This window comes from Lontra canadensis, unplaced genomic scaffold (assembly GCF_010015895.1).
Source record: "Lontra canadensis isolate GAN:19392208 unplaced genomic scaffold, GSC_riverotter_1.0 scaffold66, whole genome shotgun sequence".
Taxonomy (NCBI): domain Eukaryota; kingdom Metazoa; phylum Chordata; class Mammalia; order Carnivora; family Mustelidae; genus Lontra; species Lontra canadensis.
In genome coordinates, this window is record NW_022631060.1 from 6,325,875 (window position 1) to 6,340,804 (window position 14,930).

The 14,930-nt window shown below is 53.5% G+C and overlaps 3 protein-coding genes across 11 annotated transcripts in view; 2 read left to right on the top strand and 1 right to left on the bottom strand.

Moving 5' to 3' along the window:
• The window catches only part of CUNH11orf80 (chromosome unknown C11orf80 homolog), a 130,739-nt gene extending 123,918 nt beyond the window's left edge, over nucleotides 1–6,821 (top strand). For both annotated transcript variants that reach the window (XM_032879582.1, XM_032879581.1), the window contains exons 14-16: nucleotides 2,282–2,351; nucleotides 6,469–6,641; nucleotides 6,737–6,821. In XM_032879582.1, coding sequence (XP_032735473.1) covers nucleotides 2,282–2,351; nucleotides 6,469–6,641; nucleotides 6,737–6,802 — 309 coding nt within the window. In that variant the 3' untranslated portion in view covers nucleotides 6,803–6,821. The remainder of the gene's footprint in view (nucleotides 1–2,281; nucleotides 2,352–6,468; nucleotides 6,642–6,736) is intronic.
• A 185-nt stretch (nucleotides 6,822–7,006) lies between these two features.
• Nucleotides 7,007–9,942, top strand: RCE1 (Ras converting CAAX endopeptidase 1). Of its 7 annotated transcripts, none has more exons than XM_032879583.1 (8): nucleotides 7,007–7,225; nucleotides 7,363–7,465; nucleotides 7,562–7,645; nucleotides 7,899–7,977; nucleotides 8,496–8,663; nucleotides 8,819–8,864; nucleotides 9,072–9,188; nucleotides 9,489–9,942. In XM_032879583.1, the coding sequence occupies exons 1-8, from the start codon at nucleotides 7,041–7,043 to the stop codon at nucleotides 9,835–9,837; spliced, it is 1,131 nt and encodes a 376-aa protein (XP_032735474.1). In that variant the 5' UTR covers nucleotides 7,007–7,040; the 3' UTR covers nucleotides 9,838–9,942. The 7 variants fall into 7 exon arrangements, with proteins under 7 accessions (XP_032735474.1, XP_032735475.1, XP_032735476.1 ...); XM_032879584.1 differs by having other exon boundaries at nucleotides 9,126–9,188; XM_032879585.1 differs by having other exon boundaries at nucleotides 8,793–8,864; nucleotides 9,489–9,840.
• A 1,861-nt stretch (nucleotides 9,943–11,803) lies between these two features.
• The window catches only part of PC (pyruvate carboxylase), a 100,243-nt gene continuing 97,116 nt past the window's right edge, over nucleotides 11,804–14,930 (bottom strand). The window contains exons 15-21 of one of the 2 annotated variants that reach the window (XM_032879591.1): nucleotides 14,341–14,581; nucleotides 13,990–14,239; nucleotides 13,546–13,790; nucleotides 13,282–13,461; nucleotides 12,956–13,204; nucleotides 12,524–12,664; nucleotides 11,804–12,439 (exon numbers count right to left, since the gene is read on the bottom strand). In XM_032879591.1, the coding sequence (XP_032735482.1) occupies nucleotides 12,191–12,439; nucleotides 12,524–12,664; nucleotides 12,956–13,204; nucleotides 13,282–13,461; nucleotides 13,546–13,790; nucleotides 13,990–14,239; nucleotides 14,341–14,581 (1,555 nt within the window). In that variant the 3' untranslated portion in view covers nucleotides 11,804–12,190. The remainder of the gene's footprint in view (nucleotides 12,440–12,523; nucleotides 12,665–12,955; nucleotides 13,205–13,281; nucleotides 13,462–13,545; nucleotides 13,791–13,989; nucleotides 14,240–14,340; nucleotides 14,582–14,930) is intronic. The other variant, XM_032879592.1, reaches the window with a different exon arrangement.

Genomic DNA, 14,930 nt, shown 5'->3' on the forward strand with positions numbered 1-14,930 from the left:
ATGATAAGAGTATTTTTTTTATTGAGTTACAACTCACATACCATAAAATCTACCATTTAAAAAATATATTCACTGTGTTGTGCAACAGTCACCACTAAATTCTACAATATCTCCATCATGCCAAAAAGAAACCCTGTACCTATTTGTAGTCAGTCCCAATTCCCCCTCCTCCCAACCTCTGGCAACCACTAGTCTATTGTCTCCATTGATGTGCCCATACTGGATATTTCATGTAAATGGATCACAAAATAAGTAGTCTTTTGTGTTTGGCTTCTTTCACTAAGCATAATGTTTTTAAGATTCATCCATATTTTAACATGTGACAGTGTTTCCTTTTTATGGTTGAATAATATCCTTTTGTATGGATATACCACATTTTTTCTATCCATTCATCAGTTGATGAGTATTTGTGTTATTTGCACTTTTGGTGATTATGTATAACCCTGGGAACATTTACAGGTGGACATATGTTGGCAATACTCTTGGTTATATATCTCGTAGTAGAATTGCTGGGTTGTAGATAACCCTATGTTTAACTTTTTTTCTTTTTTAAAGATTTTACTTTTAAGTAATCTCTGCACCCAACGTGGGGCTCAAACTCACAACCCTGAGATTAAGAGTCACATGCTTTTCTGACTGAACCAGCCAGGCGCCCCACTATGTTTAACTTTTTGATGAACTTTCAAACTATTTTCCAAACTGGCCATTTTACTTTTCCACCAGCAGTGTGTAACGGTCCAGTTTTTCCACATCCTCCTGGTGTTGCCTGTTACTACTGTTGTTGTTGTTGTTACTACTACCATCCTGCTGGGTGTAAAGTATCTCATAGTGGTTTTGATTTGCATTTCTCTAATGGATAATGATGTTGAGCATCTTTTCATGGGTTTGTTGGGCATTTGTATCTCTTCTTTGGAGAAGGGTCTCCAAATCTATCAAACTCATTTTTTTAAAAGATTTTATTTATTTATTTGTCAAGGAGATAGAGCACAGGCAGGCAGAGTGGCAGGCAGAGGGAGAAGCAAGCTCCCCATGGAGCAAGGAGCCCGATTTGGGACTCGATCCCAGGACTCTGGGATCATGACCTGAGCCGAAGGTAGCCACTCAACCGACTGAGCTACCCAGGCATCCCTATCAAACTCATTAAAAAAAAAAAAATTTACTTATTTGACACCAGGAGAGAGAGAAAGCACACAAGTAGAGTGGCAGGCAGAGGGAGAGGCTCTCCGTTGAGCACAGAGCCTCATGCAAGGTGGGGTTTGCTCCCAGGACCCTGGGATCATGAACTGAGCCTAAGGCATATGCTTAACCAACTGAGCCACGCAAGTGCCCCAAACCCATTTTTAATTGGGCTGTTATTTTATTGTTGAATTATAAGTGTTCTTTATTCTGGATACAACACCCTTATCAGATGTGAATTATGAATATTTTCTCCCATTCTTGTGAGCTTTCACTTTATAGCACCCTTTGAAGCACAAAGTTTTTAACTTTGATGAACAGGAAGTCTGTTTTTATGTACTTGTATTCTTGAAAGACAAGAAGCTAGGAGAATTGGGCTGATCTTAGTAAGAACTTTTCTCTGTCCAAATCGAACCAAGTGTGGCAAGGCTCTGAAAGGCTATAGAGGACCACAGAATGTGCCCTGTGGCTTTCCAGGTTTGACCCCAGTCAGTTGCATGTTGAGCACTTACCTGTGCAAGGTACTCTATGCTGGCTGTAAAGGGACACGGGCACAATGAGCCTTACCTTTCAAGGAGTTTAAAGCGCGGAAATGGGGCACCTGGGTGGCTCAGTCAGTTAAGCTTTTGACTCTTGATTCTGGCTCAGGTCATGATCTCAGGGTCATGAGACTGAACCCGGTTCCGGGCTCGCTCGCTCTCTCACTCTACACCTCCCCCACTTGTGTGCACTCTCTACATACCTAAATAAATAAAATCTTTTAAAAAAATAATGTGGAAAACACACACACAAAAATAATAAAACAAGGGCAGGCAGTGCATCTTCAGAGCCCAAGGAGTGGGACAGATGGTGAGCGAGTGTCCAGAATTCAGAGGAGGAAGGAAATGCCCGGGGTGCCTGGAATGAGCTGCAAAGGCTCAGACTCTAGAAGGAAGCCTTGATTGGAGCTGGGTAGGGAGACTCACAGGAGCCAGGAAGAAGGAAGAGGGAGTTCCAGGTGAGGGAAGACAGCCCTGTGAGGTCAACAAAGCCACCAGGCAGACTTACCTCATTGGGGCTTTTTCAAGTTCCTACAAAACTCACTTAGTACTTCCGATTTTTAAAGCAGCTGCTCCCAGAGGAAAATGTGGAGAACACAAAGGACGCACATGAGAACAGCCTGGAACTCCTTGCAGGTACGGTGTCAGCTTTTCAGGTGAGCCCAGGACCAAAGCTCAGGAGTAAAAAATGTTCACTTGAAGCTTTGGATTCAAGTGCATCTGCATCTTCCACCACAGCAAAACCCTGGGATTTGGTTGACTCCCACCACCACTAGTGGTGTTCTGGGGCAGCAGGGGGCATTCCCTCCCCAAAGCTGAAATGTCAGAACTAGAAACTCCTCATGAAGTTTGTGCAGTTAAAGACAGTCGCACATGGAGGGCCGGGGCCCTGAATCCAGTTCATTCCTTGTGTCTTTTCTCCATCATTAGTGCTGATAAGCTCTCCCTGGTTTGAGTTACTGCTCTGTTTGGGGCTCTGGAGATCACTCCTGGGCGTGGAATACCACCTCAGCCCTGATGTATCCTATGGGGGTAGTTTTGTGTGATATGATTGTACTGGTCTTCTCCCTCTCCCTCCAACACTCACACAGCCTTCAGATCCAGCAGTGACAAAGGGTTATGTGTATGGCTGGAAATCACCATAGCCACTGGCATCTGGGCCTGACAGTGCAGGTGGCAGGCACTAGTCTGAGGTTTTAATTTTTTTAAAGATTTTATTAATTTGACAAGAGATCACAAATAGGCAGAGAGGCAGGCGGGGGGGGGGCAGGCCCCCTGCTGAGCAGAGAACCCGATACAGGGCTCGATCCCACGACCCTGAGATCATGACCTGAGCCGAAGGCAGAGGCTTTAACCCACTGAGCCACCCAGGCACCCCCTGAGGTTTTAATTTTTTAAAAAAGATTTATTTTGGTGGGGAGAAGGGGAAGCAGGCACGGGGGGAGGGGAAGAGGAACAGAGGAAGAGAGAGAATCTCAAGCAGACTCCACGCTGAGTGCAGAGCCCGATGCAGCTCGATCTCACAACCCTGAGATCATGACCTGAGCCGAAATCAAGAGTCAGATGCTCTACTGGCTGAGACACCTAGGCACGGCGACTCTGAGCTTTTAAAATGCATAAATGCTCTTCATTCTCAAAACAATCCTATGAGATAGTGTTACTATTCTCATTTTACAGATATGTCAGTAAAATTACTGAAGGTCACACAGGCAGTAAATGGGAGAGCCAGAATTCAAACCCAGGTAGCCTGGGTCCAGTCTGTCTCCGAGAGCCAAGACCAGCAGGGATGCACTGTCATAACAGCACCTCGGCTTGAGGGAATTTGGGGACTGACTTTAGTACCTATACTTTGTTGGTAAAATTCCTCTTTCCAGGGTCACCAACTACAACATGCTGCGTGTTGTCCAGACTTAGGCCTAAGAGGTGCTCCTGAGTCTGTCAGTTGAACCTTGTTTTAAATGCGGTGGGAGCTGTTGCTACTGAAAAGAACGCTGCAGTGAAGGCTTGTGTAAAACAAAGTATCTATTTATATAAATTTAGATTTGGAGACTTAAAAGAATGGATACAATTCAGTATTTATGCAGTGAAGAGTAGTAAAAAAAGGAACTCTTTTTTAGAAGGAAAAATTAACATTTTATTCAGCACTTTCTGTGGATCCAGAGGGATACTAGACTTTCCCACAGTGACCACTCGGAGCCTGGTCTCCTCCGGCATGGGCAGCATCGGTCCCATCTCACAAGAGACAGTCCAGACTCAGAGGCTGCTCTGTGGGTGGATAATCTGAATGTTAGGCTATGCTTTCTCCTCTGTGCAGTATAAGCCTTAAAATCTAGGTATTTATAAATCTGGTGGAGCCTGGAAGACTGGGTGAGCTGCTCTGCTTTACACAGCTGCAGCTCTAGTCACCATCAATCCTATGCCCCACATGGGCAGTTCTGCTGAAGATGATCACTGAAAGTTGGTTGACGCCACCATATATCCCCGATCTCTTCACTGGGTAGCCTTCAGCTAGCAGTCCTTTGTGTTGTCTTCCTGGCCTTCTCGTCGCTGGCTATTTGATTCTTTAAAATACCTACCCAGCCTCTGCCTCCTGACTTAGCCTCCTACTTCACACTTAGTGCCCAAACTGTATCAGAAAGGGGACCCATCTCTGCCAGGCTCAGGGGTGGCATCAGCCCTACTGCTTTCTCAGGACCTTCTTGTATCAGCTACCACTTCTGCACCTTTAGTCTTTCCACTGTTCTCTCCCCTCAGCAGGGCAATCTCTCACTACTTAAAAAGGAAATTTCCCGTGATCTTGAACTTCTTTCTCTCCATCACATCAGAGGCAGGGTTCTCAAAAAAGCAAGCTGTACCCTCTCCCTTTCTTCCTCCCATTCTCTAATTCTAACCCAGGGCACTTGCTTTCTCTGTGGCCTCTGCACTGCAAGGTCTTGTTTGGGAAGACTTCATAAGTACCAAATTGTACATTTATCTTTACCGTGCCTGAACTATTTACAGAATTCTGTGCTATGAGACTGTGACTCACCTCATTCTCCCCCTCTGATCTTTCTCTTCAAGCAGCCTCCTTTGGCCACTCCCTTAAAAGTGCTTGTATAGCACTCCTTCCCTAGCTGCTTTCTTCCATCTCAGGCATCAAACCTTGATTCTCGGCTCAGGACTTTACAGCTGGCATGACAAGCTCAGGCCTTTCTTGAGTGCCAGATGGAAGATTTATCTGCTAACTAGACAGCTCCATGTGGAGATCCCATGGTCCTACCTCTGTCAGGATCTTCTGTGTTTTTAAGATTTTATTTATTTATTTGAGAGACAGTAAGGGAGAGCACAAGCAGGGGGTAGGGGCAGAGGGAGAAGCAGATCCCCACCAAGCAGGAAGCCCGATGTGGACTAGATCCCAGGACCCTGGGATCACGACGTGAGCCAAAGGCAGACACTCAACCTACTGAGCCACCAGGCGCCCCTCTCTGTCAAGATTAATAGCACCACAACCCATCCAGTTTTTCACATCTGAAATGAGGTTCATTCACTATGCCGCTCATTCTCATGTATCACACCTAGTCTCACAACAAAGCCTGTTGATATGATTTGGCCTCATAAATATACTTCTTAACCTGGTGGTGCCTCCATCCATTCCTACTCCCTTCACTCTCTGGGGCTCTTGAGGTCTTCATGTGATTGTTTTTTTGTTGGTGGTGGTGTTTTCTTTTGAGAGAGAAAGCGAGAGAGCGTGTGCCTGCATGCACAGGGGTAGGGGAGAGGGAGAGTCTTAAGCAGACTCCATGCTGAGCACAGAACCCCACGTGAGGCTCGATCTCATGACCCTGAGATCACAACCCGAGCTGAAACCGAGAGTGGGATGCTTAACCTATTGCACCACCAAGGTGTCCCAAGGTCTTCCTATTTCTAATTTGACTTTAAGCCACACTTTGACAGAAAAATCTAAAATACAAAATTAACAATACATCTCCAGTGCTTATTACAGTTCTTCACTGCCTACTTTCTACAGGTAAAAATCCATTTTTTAGTCTTCTCTGATTTCTACTAACCCTTTCAGATCCATCTCCTAGGGACCCCCCCCCTACTTCACATTTTATGTGGGATACTAATTAATGTCTTGGGTATTTGCATCTTTTCACCTGGAATTCCTTTCCTTTCCCTTGTTGGAGAAATACTGGTTCCCCATATTTCTCTTCGTCCTTTAAAACCCAGCTCAGACAGCTCAGGGAAACCTTTCTTCACCTCTACGGATGGTTAGCAACTTCTTTTTCTGTTCTATCCATGGGCTTTGGACACACTTCTGCATTCCTCCTAGCATTTGTGAGCGTAACCCAGCATCAGCTCATTGAGCTACATTCCCAGGACCTGCTCAGAAGGAACTATGGATAAAAACTCACTTCAAATTTGCACAAGTCCATCAGTTAATATAGGGAGAATGCCAATGGGCACTGATCAACGTACTGTGAGCTACGAAGGGAGAGGTGAGGCTGGCTTTCAGGCAGGGGATCACAGCTTAGCAGGGAGGGAGGAGCTGGACAGTGCAAACTCCACCAGAAATCTGTGTGCAGTGAATGAGTGCGCGTTGAGCCCCAAGCGAGGACTGAAACAATTCTGCTGCCTCAGCCCAAACCTGACTGAAAAGAATTTGAGGTGGGAGGGCTAAGAGAGATGGGACCAGTTCCTTCCCTTCTGCTTCCCCAAGGATCTTTCTAGCACAGGGCCGTGGGCACAAGTAAGTGGGCTTGTTTTCGCCTAGGGACCAGCGGGCAAGTGGAAAACAAGAGGCTCCGGCAGGGCATGGAGGAGACACGGGCCTTCCACCCTGCCAGGGGCCCGAGCCAGTCAAAGGCCGCCGCGTGCCGCACGAAGCCCGCGGCGGCCTCCCTGACGCCTAGCGGGAGCAGGGCGAGCCCCGGGGGCGACCTGGAGGTAACCCGCGAGGGTCGCGCAGGGGAAGGCTCAGCGGGAGGTGGAGACGGCCGCTGTCGGTGGGTCCTCACCCTGGGCTCCCTTTCCTCCCGCAGGACTCGCTTTGGCAGCGGGAGGTCTCCAATCTGTCTGAGTGGCTGAATCCTGGCCCTGAGCCCTAAGCCGGGTGCCTCCCCACCCACCCCCTGCGCTTCCACGCCTACCCGCCAGCAGTTACCGCCGCATGTTGTCTGTCGTTCAATAAACCTGCTCTGCGCGCCGCCTCTGCTTCTGTGTTGGGGGCGGGGGTCAGGGGCGGGGCACCCGCGCCGCCGGATGACGTCACACCGCACTTCCGGCAGGCGCGGGTCGAGCGCCGGCGGGATCACGTCACTGGTGCGCGCCGCGGGTCCGGGCGCGATGGCGGCGCTGGGCGGGGATGGGCTGCGCCTGCTGTCGGTGTCACGGCCAGAGCGGCAGCCCGAGTCGGCGGCTCTGGGCGGTCCGGGCCCTGGGCTTTGCTGCTGGGTGTCAGTGTTCTCCTGTCTCAGTCTTGCCTGCTCCTACGTGGGCAGCCTCTACGTCTGGAAGAGCGAGCTACCCAGGTGCGGGGGCTGCGCGCGCGGGCGGAACCCGCGCCTCCGCGAGGCGGGGCTGCGGGCGGACCTTCGGAGAACCGGGGGCGGGGCCGCGCGGTCCAGAGGAGGCTGGGGGCCCCCAGAATTTACTGCTCCCTTCGTAGGGACCACCCTGCCGTCATCAAGCGGCGCTTCACTAGCGTCTTGGTGGTGTCCAGTCTCTCGCCCCTCTGCGTGCTACTCTGGAGAGAACTCACAGGCATCCAGGTGCGAAGGAGGTGGGGCAGAGGGCAACAGGGGGAGGATCTCTGGGGTCTCTAGGGGAGAGAGAGCTAGACTGATGCCTCCTTTCCTGTGGCTCAGCCAGGCACATCCCTGCTCACCCTGATGGGCTTCAGGTTGGAGGGTATTTTCCCAGCAGCGCTGCTGCCCCTGCTGCTGACCATGGTGAGTGCTCTTGTTTCTTCTCTTGGTATTAACGTGATTTTTTTTTCCATGCCCCCCCCTTTTTTAATCTTCATTGTGTCCATTTTTGGACTGAAGGGTAACAGAAATTGTGAGATGGCCCTTGGTCCTCGGGTATGGATGGGTGGGAAATCCTGAGACCAGGAGCCTTGAAGTTTCATGAGGCCTTTTCTGAGCAAGGGCAGTGGATTATGGCTTAAGCCTTTCCTTTGATCGCCCGTTTTTCTGTCTCCAGATCCTTTTCCTGGGCCCACTGATGCAGCTCTCTATGGATTGCCCATGTGATCTGACAGATGGGTTGAAGGTTGTCTTAGGTGAGTCCTTAGGGCTGAAGGAAAAAAGTAGGTACAGGCAGCCCAGCTCAGTGGAAGAAGGGAGTAAGTGGGCTCCTGGTGGGACTTGGACATGAGATGGAGATGTTCGCTCTATATCCTGTCTTAACATGTAGCAGATGGCCTGTCAGAGTTGGTTCCTGACATTCACGGAGGTCCCTAGGAAGCTGTAGCAGTACTTTGTGTGGACTAAAGACCGTTCTTACTCTAACATTTGATTACTTCAAATCAGAGCTGATCTTGAGTTCTGATTTTGATGTTTCCAGAATTTACTATCAAGATATCCTGCCTCAGTTACTAATACCTTTCCTTTCGGTCCTCTTAAAACATTGTTTTATACTTGGTGTGGTAACAAAACTTGACTCTTCTCTGTTCTCAGGAGTATTGATGCCTAACCTGAGTTTGGCCAGGGAGAGGTTGTGGGAGAGGGGCCCTGGGGGCCTCTAGGATCTCTGCTCAGTAGCTAATCACTAATTCTTCGTTCTGGATCCCCTCTCTAGCCCCTCGCTCCTGGGCCCGCTGCCTCACAGACATGCGTTGGCTGCGGAACCAAGTGATTGCACCCCTGACAGAAGAACTGGTATTCCGGGCCTGCATGCTGCCCATGTTAGCACCATGCACGGGCCTGGGCCCTGCCGTGTTCACCTGCCCACTCTTTTTTGGAGTTGGTGAGTTTGTCTAACCGAGTCCTATTGAGATGTTCCCAGCATGAGCGCCAGAAATGGGGTTTGGAGCAAGGGTACAGCCTGTTAAGGCAGTTGTAGAGGAATGAGACCTAGTTCTTGCCTTCCTCCCAGCCCATTTTCACCACATTTTTGAGCAGCTTCGTTTCCGACAAAGCAGCGTGGGGAGCATCTTTTTGTCTGCAGGTGAGTCCTAGAAACCTTGCCTGGGGCAATCCTGGGTTGGGTGTGTCCCTGAGAGCCGTTCTGGAGGAAGACTTGGGAACAGAGGGATGTAGTACTGGAAGGGCCCCTGGCCATGGGAGTTGGGGTGTAGAGGACAGCCATAGGTCCTGGGGCAGGCAGCCACTGCCCTCGGGGGGAAGGGGGTGTCTCTGGCTGATGGGTGTGCAGTGCTGGGGCAGAAGAGCATGCAGGTGTGGTCACTCGAGGCCTCCCCGTCTCCAGCGTTCCAGTTCTCCTACACAGCTGTCTTCGGTGCCTACACTGCTTTCCTCTTCATCCGCACAGGTTGGTCCTCAGTCTCTCACGGGTCCCCCCCCGCCCCGGGGGCTCGGGCCCACAGGAGTGGGTGGGAGAATGGGAATGCTGTTTGTGGTAGGAGTGACAAGTGTCTTCCACTGTTGTCTTTGAGACAGGCAGAACCAGGGCTTTCAGTCTGGTGAGGTCTGAGAGGTGGAAGGGAGCAGAGGCCCTGTGGTGTGTGGGCGGTCATTCATCTCCTATTTCAGCAATGTGGGTGATTAGCCCTGAAAGGGCCCTGAGAGGGGGTGGGGATGCTCCAAGAGCTGCTCTGTCTCCCCTCCCCAGGACACCTGATTGGGCCGGTTCTTTGCCACTCCTTCTGCAATTACATGGGCTTTCCCGCCGTGTGCGCTGCCCTGGAGCATCCGCAGAGGCGGCCCCTGCTGGCCTGCTATGCTCTGGGTGTGGGACTCTTCCTACTTCTGCTCCAGCCCCTCACGGACCCCAAGCTGTACGGCAGCCTTCCCCTTTGTGTGCTTTTGGAGCGGGCAGGGGACTCAGAGGCTCCCCTGTGCTCCTGACCCAGGCTCCTATGAACTCTCACGGGCTCCCCAGCCCCTCCCCACCAAGGGGTACTGCAGGGGAGGAGCTGGCTGGGGTCCCCGAGATCTCAGGAATTTTTGTAGGGGATTGAAGCCAGAGCTAGTTGAATCCCAGGGACCAAGAGAAAGGAGCAGATATCCAAAGGGTGCAGCCCCTCCAAAGGAGGTTGAGCCGCAGCTGGGAGTGCGGGGACAAGGGGCAGGTCCCAGGAGCCGTGCACTCCCTTCCTCACTTTGGACTGCTGCTTTTCTGAGCTCCTCTGCCCCCCTCTGCCTCTGAAAAGCTGCTCGGGGGTGGAATTTACAAAATCCCTCCCCCCAACTTCCCAGGGTTTTCTCATTGTCTTTTTGCATCAGGACTTTGTATTGAGATATTAAAAGAGATTTAACTTGGGTAACATGGCCTTGGATCTTTGGGAATCAATCTATTTGGGTTGTGTCCTCACCACCTTTCTTGGCTACTTTAAACCCCAAGCTCTGGGCAGTTCAGCCGGATAGGCCCAGTTCCTGAAGTAAAGGGCAGGATGGGGTCCTCTGGCTGCCTTGGGTCTGCAGCTTCTTCTCTTCTCAGCCATGCCCCATGTCCCGGCACAGATGGACCTGGGACTAGAGGTGCCAGGTGCGAATTCAGCTCGACCTAGGGCCTCATGGCTCCCAGGATCAGGGAATGGAACCTAAGGCACTGATCCATGGTGGAACCTCCAACCTGTGACCTGAGAGGATAGAGGGCTGACTGGGCTCTCCACCGGGACCTCCCCAAAGTCTGCCAGCCTCGCATTACGTAAGGAAGAACACACACATTCAGAATGGGAAAGGAACCAGCTCAGTGTCACCTGGGAGTAGAGGCTTTTCCGGCTTGGACCTCTGCCACCGTGCTGCCAGTCTGGTCCCTAGAGGAACTCAGAACAAAGATTGCAGCCCTGAGAGCATCAAGGATCCTGCTGAGCAACACTGGAACTCAAGGTTCATTCTTCGAGCTTTCTAGTGTTCTACCTGCCCTTCTGCTTGTGTTTCAAATGGTCTTCATTCCCCGCCTCTGGAACTTTAACTTTTAAGGAATAGTATACCTTGAGGTCTCACTCTAGACTGAAGGTGGTTGCCCATCCCATCCCCTGAGCCTGGTGGTTGAAAGGAAATGGGTGTGCAGTCACTTTCCAGGGTACTGTTGATTTAGCTGTGGCTACACGACAGTCACCTGAATCTAAAAGGTCACCATGATGGTCACACCTGCCTTGCCGTGGGGGCCTTGCTGTCTTCTGGCCTGCGTAGCAGCTGTTGGGGAGGCAGAGGAGGTGAGCACGGCCCTACTTTAGAGGGTACCTTTGGAATCTTGGGGTCCAAAAAGGAAACCCAAAACTGTCCCCAAAATTAGGTTGTGGTACCCCAAAACACGGGGCTGTGCTCTACCCCTTCCTCATGTTCCTACTCAGGAACTGCCCAGTGCCCCCCATGTCCCCTCCCCTGTGGGCGCTCAGGATGGGCAGGCGTGCAGTCAGGGGCTGCTGTCCCCCTGCGGGTGAGGGGTTCTCCCGAGGGCTTGGTTATGGGAATGGGCAGAATTAGATCCTGAGACTCAACCCACTACTCCTAACCTCCCACTAACATCCTCTTGCCCACCTCTAGAATTTGGTGCCTGTTGGGATCTAGTCCTCAACTAATGGGGTGGGAGGTTGGCTCTGAGTTTAGGAAGTAAAGCACTCTGGTGGGGAGGCAAGTCCACTGACAGTTTGGGTCTGAACCCTCAGCCTCTTACTAGCTCTGGGGTCTTAGAGGAGTTATTTAACCTTCGTAGGACTCCATTTCTCTTTCCATAGAACATGACTGACTCACTGTGTTAATGGGTGTTCAGCGCTTAGAACAGCATCCCTTCCCACAAGTTCTTAGTACAGCTACTCCTGTTGGGGGTGTATACTGCAGGCACTCCACGGTGGCTGAAACCAAGGCTGCCGTTCTCTCTACCCTCCAAGGAGGAAGACACAACTGACCTGCCCCTGCCACGGGGGAGTCCCAGCAGGCAGCTCTGTCCCTCTGCTGAGTGGCGCTGCACAGGACCCGGTATGGAGGGCAGGGGAAGCCAGTTTTATTGAGCGAAGTTCTCAGGACCTGGAGCCTAGGTCTCCTCCCAGGAGACAGGACCCCTCAACCTGCTCCCCCGGGTCTTCGGCCCACCTACACCACCACCTGTAATCTCCAACAAGGAGAGGACCCTTATTTGGCAAGAGATGACTATGTGAGCGGCTGTCCAGCAGGGAAAAGACAGAAGGCTGGAGGAAGGGAATGTGCCACAGCAGGCAGTGTGTCTCCTGCCACAAGCAGCTGAGGACAGGCGCTCCAGGGCTAGGCCTTTCTGCCCCCGGGCACTGGCTGGCCTGGGCCTGCCCTGGCAGCACAGTTGTCTATGGAAGGCTTGGGGTGGGGATGGCCAGGCTGCCAACCTGGGGCACATCACTCAATCTCCAGGATGAGGTCATCGCCCTCCAGTGTCATATCTGTGGTTACGTGGACCTTGCGGACAGTGCCCTCCATGGGTGAAGTCACCACAGTCTCCATCTTCATGGCACTGAGCACACAGAGGGGCTGGCCCTTGGCCACCTTGGCCCCAGCTGCCACCTTGATGTCTATTACCTTCCCGGGCATAGGTGCCCCGATCTGGCCCTTCACGTCCTTCAGGGCCTTGGGATGGAAGTGCATCTCCTGCAGACAGGGCAGAGGGGAGGAGACGTGAGGCACAGGCCCCACCCGTCCCCACCCCCTGCCTGGCCCCGGGGGGGACAATACCTTCATGGCCTGAGTGTCCTTGACCAGAATGGACCGCAGCTGTCCGTTGAGCTCAAAGAAGACCTGCCTCTGGCCGGCCCGGTTCAGGTCACTCACGGCGAGGGCTTTGATGTGCAGCGTCTTGCCCCGCTCCAGCTCCACCTGCAGGGAGGGCGCGGAGGCTCAGAGCTGGAGGTGGGGACAGCAGAACACACAGCCTGGGCAGAGCAGCCCCCCGAGCCAGTCCCAGGCCAGTCCCCCAAGCCTGGGCCTCGGCTCCTCACTTGTAAAGACCTAGCCTCCTGGTCTCTCAAGGGTGCTTTGGGGACCTACAGCTTGTGAGGCGGGGTGACGGCCAAGCCAAAGCCTGGAGCTCTAGCTGTGCTGGTGTCCTTAGGGATTCAGGGGCAGGGGTGCTGGGGGGCAGTGTAGACAGGTGCCAGAGCCACTGACCTCAAACTCCTCTGCGATTCTGGGTCCCTGCAGGAAGAGGCGGGTGTTGAGGCTGTCCAGGGGGCCAAAAGTAGCCGTGAAGTCCTTGAAGTGGGCAAAGACCTCTGGATATATGGCCGCTGAGAGCACATCCTCTGGGGTCACCTCCTCCCCATGCCGCTCTATCAGCTCCTTCTCCAGCATCTGCAGATCCAGGGGTGGGAGGGAGGCTCCAGGCCGCCCCTCCACCCTTGGCAGGTCCTTTAGCACCTGGGGAGCAAAGCAGGGGGTCAGGTCTGATGCTTACACCCAGCCTCCCCCTCCCAGACTGTGCTGGGCCTTCCTACCTTAGAGCGAAAGGGCTCAGGGAACCCCCCGTGGGGAATGCCAATGTAGCCCTGCAGGAACTCTACCACGGAGCGGGGGAAGGACAGTTCTTCTGCCTGGGCTTCAGCCTCCGCCCGGCTCAGCCCGTTCTGCACCATGAACTGGGCCAGGTCCCCCACGATCTTGGAGGACGGTGTCACCTGAGAAGAAAATCCCCTGGGTTAGGCCACCTGGTGCCTTATGGATGCCCAGAGGCACGGACAGGAACACTGGGGAGGGCTCACCTTGATGAGGTCGCCCAGCATCTGGTTGGCCTCTACGTAGGCCTTCTTGACCTCCTTGAACTTGGAGCCAAGCCCCATGCTGTGGGCCTGGAAGTGCAGGTTGGTGTACTGGCCCCCTGGGATCTCGTTCTCGTACACGTCCGAATTGCCAGACTTCATGGTGGCCGTGCAGTCAAAGGCCGCGTACAGTCCCCGGGCCCCCTCCCAGTACTCACTGTAGTCAAACACACGCTCCAGAGGCACCCCTGCAGGGAGGCCAGGAAAACGGGCTAAGCTCCCAGGTTCTCCCAGCACTCCAGGGCCAGCTCAGGTCCCATCTCAGATGTGGGTCATGGAAGGCAAGGCCAGGAACTAACATCTGGATTCTAGCATAGGCCAGACTCCACCAGGACTCCTGAGGGCCACAGCTGGGAGGGGAGGGTCACGCACCCTCGCTGTGCCTACCTGTGTCCAGGGGAGTCCCTCGGGTGCAGGCCACCAGGGCCCCCATGCTGGGCTGTGACGTCATCCCGGACATGGAATCAGCGGCCACGTCCACTACATCGGCCCCAGCCTGGGCACAGGCCAGCATCGATGCCACACCTGCCCCTGATGTGTCGTGGGTGTGGATGTGCAGCGGGAGGTCGGGGAATCGGTCCCTGAGCGAGCTGACCAGCATGGTGCAGGCCGCTGGCTTCAGCAGCCCTGCCATGTCCTGGGGCAAGAAGGAAAGAAAAGGCGGTAAGGAGGGGGCGTGGCGGGGCTGGGGGGAGGCGGGTAAGGGCCTGGGGAGTCCTGGGGCGGGGGTCCAGGCACCTTGATGCACAGGATGTGGGTGCCCGCTCGCACCAGCTCTTCAGCCAAGCCCATGTAGTACTGTAGTGAGTATTTGGTGCGGCTGGGGTCGGCCACGTCCCCGGTGTAGGAGATGGCGGCCTCCACCACACCGCCGGCATTGCCCGCGGCCTCCATGCCCAGGAGCAGATTGGGCATGTAGTTGAGGGAGTCAAAGACCCGGAAGACGTCCATGCCGTTCTCCTTGGCCACCTCACAGAACCTGAGTGGGCAGGAGAGCCCGAGGGTCAGTCCCATCTCGCTGCCCCCCGCACATCCCGCTCTGGCTCTGGCCTGACAGGGGGAGGGGCACCCACCGAGCCAGTGTTGGGGGAGGCGCCCCGGTGTGGTCAAGGCCTTTTCTGGGGTAGCCTGGGCTGGGCAGGGTCACCCCGGAGGCACACGGCCCCGCAGAGCTGTCCTGCCCTAGTCGATCTGTCTGCCCAGGGCAGAAGACTCAGCGGGAGAGTCCCTGCGGGAGTGACGGTCTGAGCGAGAGCGAGCACTGAGCGAGCACTCGCTCCCCTGAGTTTTTAGTCCTTCCAGCTCTCCAAGCGTTAATTCTACACTCC

Excerpts from the sequence above, each read along its gene's own strand:
- RCE1 (XM_032879583.1), top strand. The coding sequence starts at position 7,041 with ATGGCGGCGCTGGGCGGGGATGGGCTGCGCCTGCTGTCGGTGTCACGG. Across the intron at positions 7,646-7,898 it reads TGCCCCTGCTGCTGACCATG|ATCCTTTTCCTGGGCCCACT; the intron begins GTGAGTGCTCTT and ends TTCTGTCTCCAG. Across the intron at positions 7,978-8,495 it reads TGGGTTGAAGGTTGTCTTAG|CCCCTCGCTCCTGGGCCCGC; the intron begins GTGAGTCCTTAG and ends TCCCCTCTCTAG.